This window comes from Elephas maximus, chromosome 3 (assembly GCF_024166365.1).
Source record: "Elephas maximus indicus isolate mEleMax1 chromosome 3, mEleMax1 primary haplotype, whole genome shotgun sequence".
NCBI classification, from domain to species: domain Eukaryota; kingdom Metazoa; phylum Chordata; class Mammalia; order Proboscidea; family Elephantidae; genus Elephas; species Elephas maximus.
Window position 1 is genome coordinate 212050870 of NC_064821.1, and position 15672 is coordinate 212066541.

Here is a 15672-nt window from a genome sequence, read left to right on the forward strand (position 1 = left end):
AGACTTGACCTAGTCTGGGGATCAGGGCAGTCTCCCCTGATGAAGACGTGGTTAAGCTGAGATCTGAAACAGGAAAAGGAGTTGTTAGGTGAAGAGTGGAGGAGGAGACCTGGCTTGTACAGGCTTACAAAAACTGACTGTGACTATCTCTTTCCAACTCCGTGGGTTGAAATCATCCACAGCGTATGGAAATTTGCAAACACTCTAAGGGGGGCTTGGTTTTGGAAAGCTGGGCGTTAAGCATTTGCCAGCACACTGCTAGGAGAAAGGGATGGTAACTAACATGTGTACTAAGCACCCACTAGGACCTAGGTGAAAGATGGACCAAAAAAAAAAAAGGAAGATTGAAGAAGAATTGATGCATTTGAATTGTGTTGGTGGAGAATATTGAGTATACGTCGACGGCATTGGTTTTTTTTTATGCACTGCCAGAATAATGAAAAAATCAGTCTTAGAAGAGATAATCAATTGTAGAAAAGGACCTCTTGTCTGGTAAAGTAGAGGGTCAGTGAAAACGAAGGAAACCTTCAATGAGACGGATTGACACAGTAGCCACAACAAAGGGCTCAACCATACTAATGATCCTGAAGATGGCACAGGGCCAGGCACTGTTTCGCTCTGTTAAACGTGAGGTCACCGTGACTGGGAGCCAACTTGACGGCAACTATCAACAACAGAACCCAGGCTCTGCTTCAAATACTGGATGCATTGTTTCATTTAATGTTCACCGTAACCCTCTCGGAGCTCTGGTGGCTCAACAGTTAAGAGCTCAGCTGCTAACACTGTTGGTAGAAATAGTGATCCTCATTTTATGGACAGAGGGTAAGACTTAGAAGAAAAAAAGATTGCCCCAAATTCTTAAGCTAGAAAGTGGGCACAATGATATTTGAGTCCAGACCTGTTTGGCCCTTCTGTCACGCGTCAGGCTGCCTTCAAATCTGGAGCAGGGGCAGGTGCCAAGCAAATACTTCTCCCCAGATTCAACTGACTGTGAAGAAGACTGTGGCAGAAGTGTCTTTGTAAATGTTTTACTCACTTCTAGAATGTCGAAGCATAATTTTCAGAAGTTGAAAATATACCTTTCTCATAAAGCTAAGATTGAACACCCGTCAGAGATTTTATTCATCTCCTTAGTTCATGAGGGAACCAGTGCAATGATAAAGCTGGTTCAGAGAGCCTTGAAAGAACTGGGTATTCATAGACAATTTAACAAGAAAACGCTAGAAAAATTTTCTAAGTTAGCTACAAAACTGATGAATGTCTTCCAGGGCAGTAGGCTGTAACCTTTGGAATTATCTCTTAAATTAGAGGGAAATCATTTGTATCTCTATTGAATATAAACCTACAAGTTGACATAACTTCACAGGGTCTGAGTACCTAATAGTAAACAGAGAAGTCAGCAAATGGTAACCTTGCCTAGAAATTTAAATAATTCTTGGAAGGACTGTTAAACTGTGTTTCAGTGTGACATTGAAAGGACAAGCAGAAGCGTGAGTGGGTAACTTTCATTTAACCTGCCTATCTGTTGCGCTCTAACTTTAGGGGGGGGTGACAGTATAAAATGTGTGGTTAAGTACAGGGACTCTAGAGGGAAGGTCTGCCAGGGCTTGATTCATGGTTCCATTTCTTAGGAGCTGTGTGACCTTGGGCACGTTATATAACCTTTCTTCCTCAACTTCCTTATCTGTAAAATGAAGGTAATAATAATAATGCCCATCTCACAGGGCTACTCTCAGGGTTAAGTGAGTTACTGTATATTAGGTGCTCAGAACAATGCCTGGCACATAATTAGAACTGTACATATAATAGTGGTTAAGTGTCACTTGGAAAATTTGTTAAATTTGAGGCCTTACCCTGAGAATGATTTAGGACATCTAGGGTGGGACCTGAAGGAACTGAGCCTTCTGGAGAGGGTAGGGTTAATAATAACTCTTTATTAACCCTAGTTATGAGCTGGGGAATTGACTGCTGGTGGTGTAATCATTAAGCACTTGGCTGCCAACCAAAAGGTCAGCAGTTTGAACTCACCAACTGCTCCACGAGAGAAGGATGTGGCAGTCAGCCTCTGTAAAGATTTACAGCTTGGAAACCCTATGGAGCAGTTCTACTCTGCCCTACCAGGTTGCTGAGTCAGAATTGACTCGATGACAATGGGTATGAGCTGGGGGAAAGCAAAGACAGAGGAGGTGATGAGAGTCTTGTCAGATCCAGGCATACATGACTCATCAAGAAAGTATTCTAGGAGGAACTCGGGATTTAGGAAGTGCTTAGTGAGCGTATCAGTGGGAACCAACTCATGCTTCCCGCCTGTCTCAGTGATACCAGGCCAGTGGCTAGAGACGTCAAAGGGTGCTAAAGCAAGCAAGCTTGGGGATTTTCTGAGAATAGATGACATGGGACCACTCTGCTTGATAAATACAGGGAAATATGCCAAGCACAATTCTCAGATGATCATAGTGAAGGGGAACAGAACCTGCTGTAGAGAAGTGAGGGTTGTATGCATTGAAAAGTAGGTCCTGAAGTTAGAAGAACAAGGGGAAACAGCAAAAATTTAAATTATCAGTGACTAAGAATTAAAAAATGCATAAGGACACATGAAAAGATGCTCTGTCATTAGCCCTTAAAAAAAAAAATTTTTTTTTTTTTCTTAGAGAGACACAAATCAAAACTACAATGAGATACTACTTCACCCCTGCTGAAATGGCACTGGCAAAAAAACCAGAAAACAACAAATATTGGCAGGGATGTGGGGAGATTGGAACACTTACCCACTGCTGGTGGGAATGTAAAATGGTACAACTGCTGTGGGAAACAGTATGGCAATTTCTCAAAAAATTAAAAATAGAACCACCGTATAACCCAGCAATTTTACTCCTAGGTATATACCCTAGGGATCTAATAGAAGAGACGTGAACAGATACATGCACGTCTATGTTCATCGCAGCACAATAGCAAAAAGATACAAACAACCTAAGTGCCCATCAGTGGATGAAGATGAATGGATAAACAAAATATGGTACATACATACAATGGGATACTACTCAAGTATAAAGAAAAATGAGTTCCCGAGACATTTTGCAATGTGGATGAAACTGGAGGACATTATGCTGAGTGAAACAAGTCATTTATGAAAGGACAAATATTGTATTATCTCACTTTTATGAAACGACAAGAAAAGGTATATATACAGAGACTAACGTTCATTGACATTTACCAGGAGTGGGCAAGAGGGCAAATCATTCTCTAGACAGTAGTCACTTTTTGTTTATGATGATGGGGAAGGTGGCACCAAATGTGAGTGAAGTAAGCACAGCTTGACTAATGTAACTGATACCACAAAGTTGTACACAAGAAAAAGGATTTATTGGTAAATGTTATGTAATATGTAATTTTATAATAATAACAACAACCAAATATATGTATATAAAATAAAAAAAAATAGGGGCTACAGATGCTGATACTTCTTAGATATAACTGGTCACCTTATGAGATTAATTTTCTTGGTTTGAAGACTTTGGATCATAGTCTTGTGGGACAACTCAGTCAACTGGCATAATATAGTTCATAAAGTTTATGTTCTACATCCTAGTTTGGTGAGTAGTGTCTGGGGTCTTAAAAGCTGGGGAGAAGCCATTTAAGATACGGCTATTGGTCTCTTTTCATCTAGATCAAAAGAGAAAGAAGGAAACCCAAGATCAGAGAAGGAACCAGATTACAGGGATGTCATAATTGTCTCCATGAACCACAGTCTGTACTGGGGGCCAGAAGAAATAGATGGTGCCTGGCTAACCCTACCCAACAATAGATGTATCCTGATAAAAAGGGAGAAAAAATGTAGAACAGAACTTCAAATTCTCCAAGAATCCAAACTTACTAAGCCCACTGAGACTGGAGGGATCCCTGAGGCTATTGCCCTGAGATACTTTTTAAACCTTGAATGGAAACTAGCCCCTGAAGTTACCTTTTAACTACATGGCAGGTTAGCTCAAAAATTAAAGAATATCACCCTTGAGCACTGTGCTGTTTTAAAAGCTATCTGTATGAGACCAAAGGGACAACAGTTACTCTAAAGCACAGATGAGAAGGTTGGGGGGCAATGAGACTAAGTCAACGGGAATGGGACAACTAGAAGGAAAATGAGAATGCTGACACAATGTGAAGAATGCCACTGAACATTATGTGTAGAAATTGTTGAATGGAAACCTGTTTTGCTGTGTATACTTCCACCAAAAATACAATAAAACATTGGGAAAAAAAAAAAAAGGACCTTGGGGAAAGAGAGGTTGTTAAGGGTAAGATGTTCTGAGAATGTAGAAGACCTGATTGTGAGTCCTTGCCCTGCAGTGACACTGGAAGATTTTAGGAAAATCCCCTCCTCTCTTGGACCTCAGTTTCCCCATCTGTAAAATAAAGGAAGTAAACATGCAAAAAAAAAAATGTAAAGGATTTACACATACACACATAAACCAGGAGGGCATGGATAGACGGAGAAAAGAGCTAGCTCAGTTAAGTGAGCAAAACAAGGAAGTAGTCTATCTAGCCCCCAGATTATCCAGTGATACACAGCAACAGCATATAAATGCTAATAGTAAGTGAGAAAGTCTCTACACAATGTTTGGCCGTGACAAGATTTTATGACATTTTCTTCACTAATCTCACAGTCCTGATCAGCTAGACTCAAACAAGGGGAAAGCCATTCTAATCCTGAAAAAGACTACCCAGTTGCATCTGGTAATGAAAGGGTGAGAAAACCCAGATATGGCAGGGTGGAGTGGAGTAAATATGACATTTACAGATTTCTAAGACTGGGTATTTTCAATCACCTCATGTGCGTGTGAAAGCTGGACAATGAAAAAAGGAGAGAGAAGAATTGGTGCACTCAAATTGTAGCGTTGGTGAAGAATATTGAATATACTGTGGACTGCCAGAAGATGGAACAAATCAATTTTGGAGGAAGTACAGCCAGAATGCTCCTTAGAAGCGAGGGGGGTGAGACTTTGTCTCACTTACTTTGGACACGTGATCAGGAAAGACCAATTGCTAGAAGAGTTTGGTGTGATGGTTAAGATTGTGTGTCAGCTTGGATGGGCCATGATTCTCAGTGTTTTGGCAGTTGGATAATGTTGTGATCACTTCCCTGTTGAAATTTGATATGTGATCATCCCATGATGAAATCTGCCGAGTGGTACCGGCAGGGGTGGGGCCTGTGGTGGCTCACCACCTCCTCAGCCTTCATCTCTCTGCCTTCCCTAGCCTACTTCCTTTCTGCTCACCTTGCAAAGGTCGTTGGCTTGTTCTGGATCCAGCAGCTGTCTCTTGTCTGACCTCTGGTTCTTGGGACTTGAACTAGCAGCTTACCTGTCCATCTTGGGATTCATTGATCTTCATGGCCTGTGAGCAAGAGTCCTGTTCCCCGATCTGCCAATCTCGGGTTCACCAGCCCCTGCAACTACGTCAATCAGGAGAAACCTTGCAGTCTTGCCTGCTGACCTTGGGGATTCCTGTACCTTCACACCCTTTGAGCAGGAGCCCTGCTTTCTCACCTTCTTATCTTGGGTTCACCAGCTTCTGTGGCTCCATGAATTGGTAAAGGCCTCTATCCTGATTAGGACTTGGGATGTTCCAACCCTAGCAATTGCACAAGCTGTTTCCTTGATATAAATCTCTCTATGTATACATTTTGCTTTTCTGGTTTTGCTTCTTTAGAGAACCCAGCCTAAGACAGTCAGTAAAGTTGAGGGTCAGCAACAATAAAGGGAAACTCTCCACGAGATGAATTGACACAATAGTTGCAACAATGGACTCAAACTTAACAATTGTGAGGATGTCGCAGGATCAGGTAATGTTTCCTTCTGTTACACATAAGGTCACCAGGAGCCAGAGCCAACTTGAGTGCAACTAACAAGATTAGCGAAACAGGATCTGTTTATAGATAAAACTGATTTAAAAATGCACAGTTGATTCAAACACTCTCTGGTGATGGGAAAGTTATTTAGGAGGAATACGAAGATTTTAAGATACAGAACTAAGGCCTGAGGCATGGGGAACACCTGGGGGCGGGGTGCTGAGGCTGAGAGCAGCCCTTTCTGGCAGCTTGCCTACCCTTGTCCCCTCAGGCAGCAAGCATGAAGCACGGATTCTGCACTTGTTGCTTCTCCAGGATGCTCTGAGTTTGCCCCAAAAGTTGCCGAACCGCCTGCACATCGAGTTCAGCAGGACCTGCTGCCCCTGCGGACTTGCTTGATGGGTTGGTCTGAAGGTGCCTGAGGTGTTGGTGTTGGGTGGGGTTTTGGAGGCAGCAGGGAGCAGGTGGTAGACGGGGTGCTGTGGGGAGCAGGGAGTAGTAGGTGGGGTTCCTGGTGGGCCCAACTCCAGGCAATGGACCGGAATTTCTATCTTCAGATGTAATAGAAATTCTGTTCATTTGTGGTCAATATAGCCTGTTAGTGCATCCAAGCTAAATCTAGTGTGCTCCTTCTTTGTCTTAATTTGAATTACTTGTTTTGAAAAAGTTTGATTGGATTTGAATCCATTCTCATAAAAATCTTTCTGAGGTTACATTGATCAAGGAAAGAAAAGGAAGAACTGTTAGATTCTTTAAATAACTCCACTGCTGTAATTTTTTGAATGGCTGTGAAATGGTTTTATATTATTTTCATACCAACTTGTGCCAACTTGAAGAGATCATCATTAAAAACCTTAATTAGGAATTAAATGTACAATTTCAAGAGTAAAATCTGACCTAAAATGTTATGCTCAGAGAAGCAAGCTCAAGTTTTAATTAAAAGCTGAAAATTTATCTGAAAGTGTATTATAAATTGTACATTTAATATCTGCCTTAAAATTTCATGAGTTTTTTCTGAAAATAATTATAAAATGGAAACAAATATAATGTTTTTCCCTGTGCCCCTCCAGTTTATTCCAGTATAGGACAGATATTATCATTGCTTTCTACATGTGTACCAATGTGAACAATGTTGGAAAACACTGTTCTAACATACCTGCCTAAGGAGGGCCTTTGTACTTGATCTTCCTGGTGCCTGAAAGCCACCCTTTTGTGAAATATTCACATGGGTTGTATACTCACTCATGCAAGCTCTACTAAGGACATTTCAAGGTCACTTCTTCAAAGAGGCTTTGTCTGCACATCCTATTTAACCCCTATCACTCTCTGTCACTTAATCGTGCTTTTTTTTTTTTTATTAATTTTTATTGTGCTTTAAGTGGAAGTTTGCAAATCAAGTCAGTCTCTCACACAAAAACTCATATACACCTTGCTACACACTCCCAATTACTCTCCCCCTAATGAGACAGCCTGCTCTCTCCCTCCACTCTCTCTTTTCATGTCCATTTCGCCAGCTTCTAATCCCCTCTACCCTCTCATCACCCCGCCAGGCAGGAGATGCCAGCATAGTCTCAAGTGTCCACCTGGTCCAAGAAGCTTACTCCTTACCAGCATCTCTCTCAAAACCCATTATCCAGTCCAATCCATGTCTGAAGAGTTGGCTTCGGGAATTGTTCCTGTCCTGGACCAACAGAAGGTCTGGGGGCCATGACCACCGGGGTCCTTCTAGTCTCAGTGAGACCATTAAGTCTGGTCTTATGAGAATTTGGGGTCTGCATCCCACTGCTCTCCTGCTCCCTCAGGGGTTCTCTGTTGTGTTCCCTGTCAGGGCAGTCATTGGTTGTAGCCAGGCACCATCTAGTTCTTCTGGTCTCAGGATGATGTAGTCGCTGGTTCATGTGGCTCTTTTTGTCTCTTGGGCTCGTAATCACCTTGTGTCCTTGGTGTTCTTCATTCTCCTTTGATCCAGGTGGGTTGAGACCAATTGATGCATCTTAGATGGCTGCTTGCTAGCGTTTAAGACCCCAGACGCCACTCTTCAAATTGGGATGCAGAATGTTTTCTTAATAGTTAATCATGCTTTTTTTTAAAAGGCACTTATCGTTATCCAACATTTCATTTCATATTTTATTGTTTTTGCCTCTTACACTAGGTTATAAATTCCATGAGGTCAAGGACTGTATCTCTTCTTATCACTGCTGTACCCCCATGAACTAGAATATTGCTTGTAACATAGTAAATGCTCAATAAACATTTGTTGAATGAACAAATGAATGAACTGAGCATTTAAAAATGTATTTTTTCTCAAACACATATTCCTGCTCAACAGTAGAGTCTACTCTGGATGTCATTCTTACCTCTGACATGGATGTCTCTGACTGTATGATGTTGCAGATTGTACAATACAAACCAAAGGCAAAGTGAAATTGCAAATCCTGCAAAATAAGTATTTCATGATGCTGATGAAGGTACTATTAAAGCACTGCGATCCACCCGCAAATCAGGGTTTACCCGTCGCCATCAATTCGATTCTGACTCACAGCGACCCTATAGGTCAGAGTAGAACTGCCCCATAGAGTTTTCAAGGAGCGCCAGGTGGATGTGAACTGCCAGTCTTTTGGTTAGCAGCCTTAGCTCTTAACCACTAAGCCATCAGGGTTTGGCAGAGTTAAATCATGTAAAATTTTAAGAATGAAATAGAGAAAACTGACAAGGATGAGGACATGACAGGAGTTTCAAGAGACAATGATTTAAATATTTAAAAATGATTAAAGAATTAAAAGAGGTAGTTGTTAAAATCAATGAGTGCATCAAATATATGTACAAAATGGTCAACTTACGGTCTTGCTTTGAAAGTCAAGCGTGAAGTAAAGAATATTTTATCAGGTGGAGCATGTTTTATGTTGCTGTCATATAAATTGTCAATTAGGCAAAAATCTTCACGTCAACATTTTATTCATTGTTTGTTCTAGTGATTAGGACCCAGTTGCAATTCCTTAAAAAATTTGTTAAATAAAAGGCAAAACAAAGTTATTTTCATAATTTCTGGTTTCATTTCTCAAGTTGAAGTCTCAATCAAACCTAATTTTTTCCCCTTACTTGCTATGAAAATTTGATTTCCATTTAAAATGGACTCATTTACAGTTGTCTTTACCTGAACTGGGCTCATATGATGTGAAAGTACAAGTCTGTACAAAGTGTAAGGAGCCCTGGTGGTGCAAAGATTAAGTGAACTGCTAACCAAAAAGTTGGTGGTTTAAACTCACCGGTGACTCCACAGGAGAAAAGACGTGGCGGTCTGCTCCCATAAAGATTACAGCCTAGGAAACCCTATGGGGCAGTTCTACTCTGTCATATGGGGTTGCTATGAGTCGGAATTGACTCAAAGGCACACGACAACAACATTCAAGTCATAGAGGCAGCATGAAAGAGGAGGAATGAGCAGGGAAACGAAGGCTTCCTGGAGGAGGCGGTGTCTAGGTTGGGGCATCATGAACAAGCAACTTGAGGTGGAAGGGAGTAAACAGAGGAGTTGTCAGATGGGGCAACTCTTGAGGCAGCCTGGAATTTAGGGTCACGTGTGTTTGAGATCGAACCCCTATTGTGTCTCTTACTTGTGTAAACCAGGGCAAATTACTTAACTTCTCTGAATCTTTGTCTTCTCTTTTAAAAAACAGTACATAGAAAAGCTAGCGACATTGCAGACCTAAGTTATTATGAACTAAAGATATTGCTGTTCTAATTTTGCCTTGAAGAACTTGGGTATATAGATAGCTTAAACATGTTGCTTCTGTTGGTCAGCTTTAGTTTAGAAGATTTGGAATTAGGTGCCCCTTTTACTAGAGGATTGATGGCATTAAAAACCCAGACACATCAACTAATCATACCAGGAGAGGGACTTGAATTGTCTTCCCCCCAAATTATGCTGTAATCTTAACCCCTGTACCTGTTAATATGACCCTGTCTGGAAATAGGGGTTTTATTTTGTTATGTTAATGAAGTTATACCAGTGTAGAGTGGGTCCTAAATCCAGTCCCTCGTGAGTGGTGTCTTATAAAAAGAGCAGAACACACACAGACACACACAGGGGAAGGCCAGCATGTGGAGAGCCCTCTACAAGTAAAGGAACACCAAAAATGCCCAGACCTACTAATAAGGAAGGACCCTGCCCTAGAACTGTTGCCCTGATTTGAACTTCTAGCCTCCAAAACCATGAGACAATACATTCCTGTTCTTTAAAGACATGCACTTGTGGTGTTTTTTTGTTATGACAGCTGGTAACTAAGACAGGGACACAAGGACAAAAGAGTGATCTTACCTGGTAAGTGCTACCAGAGAATTCATGCAACACAAAGGCCATGCTTTCTGATTAGGCAACAGGGAACAGAGCCTGGCCACAGTTTTCAAGTCTTTTAATTCAGAGAATAGAAAATGTCCCCAGTCTTAGTAGTAATTAATAGTTAATTTACTGTGTACCACACACCCTGAATCATCTCAATGTTCTCTTCAAGGTAGGTACTATTATCACCACCGTTTTTCAGGCGAGGACTTAGAGAAACTACATAACTTGGCTAAAGCCACACAGCTAGTGGCAGGGCTGGGGTTGTAATCCAGGTTTGTTTGCTTCCAATGCTCTTAACCAGCACTCTGAATTCCCAGTTAATGTGTACTTACATTGCCTGCATTTTCCACATGGTTTATTTTTTACTTATAAAATTAGCTATTTTTGGACTGTCTTTATTCATTTATGTGGCTGAGGTAATCTGAGGTAACTTATCGTGGTGCCAGAAGAAAAGGACCTGAGTAGAATAGGACAGACAAGAAATGCCAGCAGTGAAGCTCCTGTTCATTCATCAAATATTTATTAAACAGTACTTTCTATCAGGCAGTGTTTTAGATGAATCAGACACGGTTTCTCTTACGAACTCACAATTTATGAGGAGATGGATGAAAAAAATTTATACAGTAAGAGAAGAACAACAACAGAGGCGTACAAGAGATACAGTGGTTACATAGAGGTGATCAGCTCTGCCTTGGAGAGTCAAGGAAGGCTTCTCAGAGTGAGATAATGAAGCTTCCTCTTGAAAGAGAAATAGAAGCTCGCCAGTCATGCCAGGTGTGGCATTGTATCCCTGACAGAGGCAAACATGTGGAGGTATAAAACAATAAGTCTTGTATTGCTGGATGGTAGGGTTTGCAGGCAGGGAAGCTACAGGAGAGGATACTGGTGACCTGGGTGAAGGGACTCAGATCATGAAGGGCCTCCTATGCTCTGCTAAGGAATTTGTACAATTATCTCTAATTAAGGGAGAAACTTTGAAGGATTTTAAGCTGAAAAGGATGAGTGCACTGGATCCCTTCTGTTTGTCCCTCCATATATACTCTTGATCATCTTTGCTCTGCTTAGTGCCCTAGGAGGCTGAACTCTATGAACCATATCAGTTGGCAACCTTGCCCTCTGACTTTTGGTTTGCTTTGGCCAATGGCAGGTGATCAGAGGGAGGGACAACAGTAAAGTTAGGCAGTTCATTCCCCTAGCTCTCTACTTTTGGAGTCACCCTGGATTGTCTTCGTCGGTCTGCTGAAAGTCATAACTCTTGTTAGGTGGTCTTTTCTACACAGTTCTCTCTCTCCCTCTCTCCTTCATAATTGCTTTCTCACCTTGCCTCATTGGGTATCTCATTGCAACTAGTCTGGGGGTATTTCATTATGCCCATGATTTCCCTAAACCCTACCAAGCCTTTTGAAATAATCTCTGGTATTAAATTTTCCACACATTATCTAATTTGAGTGTACCAACTGGTTCCTCCAGGACCTTGACTGAAACAATGACCATATTTTCATTTTAGAATTATCACTTAGGGAGTAGAGTAGAATATGGATTGGGAACGAGGACAGAAAAGAAACAGACCAGAGAGGAAGACAATATGATAATTCAGAGAAGAGATGGTTGGCCCTGAACTTGGATTACAACAGTTATGATAGAGAGTAGAGGACAATATATTTGGAGATAGAGTTAACATGACTTGGTGCAACCCTGCAAACCAACCAGATTCATCTTCACCAAATATTTATTTGGTAAGGGGAAATTCTATCCTGCAGTTTATCTCTCAACAATTTACAACAAAGTGAAGATTTACAGAGAAGTAGAAGAGAGGCAAGTAGGACAGGTGTCCCCCAAACTTTTAAATAATGTGAAATGGAGGCAGGCTTGGAGGAGTCATGAACAACTCGAGTTTTTAAGGGCTTCAGTGCCCTGTCCCACTGGGTCAGGATGGCATTTCTGGCTCCATTCCATTTTCCAGGACCCATTAGACGGTACTGGTAAGGAGTACATGGTCCAAAGAAAACTTCCCAAGCTAGTCTGGGATCCTTGAGAAACAAAAGTGGTACATTGGGCTTTGAGCCTATGCATGCAGCAAGGTCGTCCAAGTAGGAAATGTAGTTGAGTTTGTCTTCACTGGTATCTATAATCAAGTTCCTAAGAGGAAAAAAGATGGAGCACTTTTCATGAATCTCCCCCTGACCTGTGTTTTTCAAGTAATAGGAACCATCCCTCCTCCCACCACTGAATTACTTTTTTTTTTTTTTTTAACAGAACAAATCATGTTTGGGGATTTTTTTAATGGTGTACAGAAAAAAATAACAGGAATTTGCCTAGAGAAATAAGGGCAATTAAATTGGTTAAAGAAGATGGTAAAAGAAGGCAACTTGGGAGAAGCGCTTTAAATAATGTTTTAGGTTTTTGAATTTGATTTGAAGGTTAAGTCTGACCAGTCCAAATATAATAGTTGTTGAATGAATGAATGTGATCAAAAAGCATCACATACATGGGCACCTGAATTATTTTTACTGATATCAATTGTGAGTTGAGAGGGATATACTTGGTGTGCCGGTACTGAACATGGCACAGATACGAGTATAATGAATCATGAAAGACAAGTTGAAGGCTTTATTCATACCTATTTATGTTGTTAGTAAACTTTCATGATGTCCTAATGTTATTCATTCTTTCAAAAAATATTAAGTGTCTATAAAAAATTTTTTTCTTTTTTTATCACCTGCCAGACACCATTCTAGGTGCTTGGAACCAAACAGTGAACAAAACAAAGTGCTTGTTCTCCAGGAGCTTATATTCTAATGGGGAGGGATCAGAAAACTACAAAAAAGAACAAACAGAGGCAGAGCCAACACGGCATTATAGATGGAAGCACCATGCCTTTCCTCTACAACAAAGACCCGAAGAACTAAGTAAAACAGATACAAACATCAATCCTGGGACCATAAGTGTCAAATGAAGGGATAAAGAACTCGATCGAGCACCAGACGGAATAAAAAACTGACAGAGAACAGGGAATGAGGAGAGCTACAGAAGAGAGGTCCCTTACTAGCTAACGTGGCACAGATTTGCCATCTTGGACTTCAGCCACCAAGAATGGCAGAGAGGGAGTACAGGAAGGCAACTTCATGGAGCTCCCAACAGGAGACAGAGTACCCGCTAACCAGGGATACTTGCTTTCCCACCCTCCTCTCTTCTTCCCTTTACACGGTCTCTGAGTGACACCAGAGCAAACCACTGGACCCTAGCCTGCATTGCCACCCTGTTGGCTCCACTATATGCCACACATGACTCGTTCCTGCCACTTCCTCCCCGCTGGACCTGCCTTGCTGCACCATAGCTGAGTGGCTGGCCCTGCACAGCCAGACAAGGTGGTGAAAGTATCATGCCCACAGGAAAGCAAACAACAAAGCACGCCCAGCACATATGCCCAGACATAAACAAATAAAAAAGGACATAAAAACCAAACCAAACTTATAAGAACTATTAAAGAGATTCCTTCAGTTAGAGAACCAACATCAGACAACAACCTGAATCTAGGACACAAGACAGCATCAGCCAGATACAACCTAGGTAATGAAACCTCAAGGATAAAACAAAATTAAAAAGATTTACAACAGGGAACCAGAGACGTCAATCTGTAGATGACAACAACGTCAGAACAATGAAAGAGGGAATAAATGGTGTAGGCATAGCACTTTCAAATGGAGACTAAGTCAAGGCAATATCAAGTCATAAAAGACTGGTTTCAACTTAGGAAGATATGTATAAACTTCAAGATAACCACAAAGAAAGTTAACAAACCTACTCATCAAAATAAAGAAGAAAAACATAAAGTCTCAGTAAACATAAAACCTACAAAAACAAAAGAAAGAAAAAATATCCACAAACAGAGGATTCAGCACAGGAGAGTAAGGGGAACAAAGAAAATGTCAGTACCACGATGAAAAGCACTACAAAATGACAGCAATAAACTCACACCTATCAATAATCACACTGAATGTAAATGGCTTAAATGAACTCACAAAAAGACAGAGAGTGACAGAATGGATAAAAAACATCAGTATACTGTCTATAAGAGACATGCCTTAGAAACAAAGACATAAATTTACTAAAAATCGAAGGATCTAAAAAATATATATTGAGTAAACAGGAACCAAAAAAGAGTGGCTGTGGCAATACTAATCTCAGGTAAAGTAGACTTCAAAACAAAATCCATCATAAAAGACAAGGAAGGAGATTATATAATGATTAAAGGGAAACCCACAAAGATGACATAACCATAATAAATATGTGCCCAATGACAGGGCTCCAAAATACATAAACTCTAACAGCACTGAAAAGAGAAATTGACAATTCCACAATAATAGTAGGAGGCTTCAACACACCATTCTCGGTAAAGGGCAGAACATCTAGAAAGACTCAAGAAAGATACAGAAGATCCAAAGGTCAGCCAACTTGACCTCATATACATATATAGAACACTCCAGCTAACAGCAGCAAAGAGCATATTCTTTTCAAATGCACATGGAATGTACTCCAGAATAGACCACATCTTAGTTCACAAGCAACCCTCAACAAAATCCAAAACATTAAAATAATACAAAACATCTTCTCTAATCAGACTGCTGTAGAAGTAGAAATTAATAACAGGAAAAGCCAAAGGAAAAAAAAATCAAATACATGTAAACTGGATAAAACCCTGTTTAAAAACCACTGGGTAATAGAAGAAATCAAAGATGGAATAAAAAAATTGCTAGAATCAAACAAGACTAAAATCATGTCATACCAAAACCTTTGGGACACAGCAAACACAGTGCTTAGTGGTCAATTTATAGCAACAGATGCACACATCAAAAAAGAAGAAAAGGACTATCTTGGTTATCTAGTGCTGCTATAACAGAAATACCAAAAGTGGATGGCTTTAACAAAGAGAAATTTATTTCATCACAGTAAAATAGGCTAAAAGTCCAAATTTAGGGCATTGGCGCCAGGGAAAAGGCTTTCTCTCTCTGTCGGCTCTAGTGGAAGATCCTTGTCCTCAATCTTCCCCTGGTTGAGGAGCTTCTCAGGCACAGGGACCCCATGTCCGAAGGATGCACTCTGCTCCTGGTGCTGCTTTCTTGGTGGTATGAGGTCCCCAACTCTCTGCTTGCCTCCCTTTCCTTTTATCTCTTGATAGATAAAAGGTGGTGCAGGCCACACACCAGGGAAACTCCCTTTACTTTGGACCAGGGATGTGACCTGGGTAAAGTTGGTGTTACAATCCCACCCTAATCCTCTTTCGCATAAAATCACAATCACAAAATGGAAGGCAACCACAGAATACCGGGGATTATGGCCTAACCAAGTTAATACACACATTTTTTGGGGGACGTAATTTAATCCATGACAAAGACAAAATCAAAACATTAGCCATACAACTCAAAAAAATAGAAAGAGAACAGTAAAGCAGACCACAGCCATCAGAAGAAAGGAAATAATAAAG

General features: G+C 40.8%; 1 protein-coding gene across 7 annotated transcripts in view; it reads right to left on the reverse strand.

Moving 5' to 3' along the window:
* Positions 1 to 15672, reverse strand: part of FMO4 (flavin containing dimethylaniline monoxygenase 4) — a 78120-nt gene that overhangs the window by 36089 nt on the left and 26359 nt on the right. For 2 of the 7 annotated variants that reach the window (XM_049881237.1, XM_049881236.1), the window contains exon 10: positions 3448 to 12326. The exons of the other annotated variants lie outside the window; for them this stretch is intronic. In XM_049881237.1, coding sequence (XP_049737194.1) covers positions 11906 to 12326 — 421 coding nt within the window. In that variant the 3' untranslated portion in view covers positions 3448 to 11905. Of the gene's footprint in view, positions 1 to 3447; positions 12327 to 15672 lie in introns of those variants that run through there. 7 annotated transcript variants of the gene reach the window in all.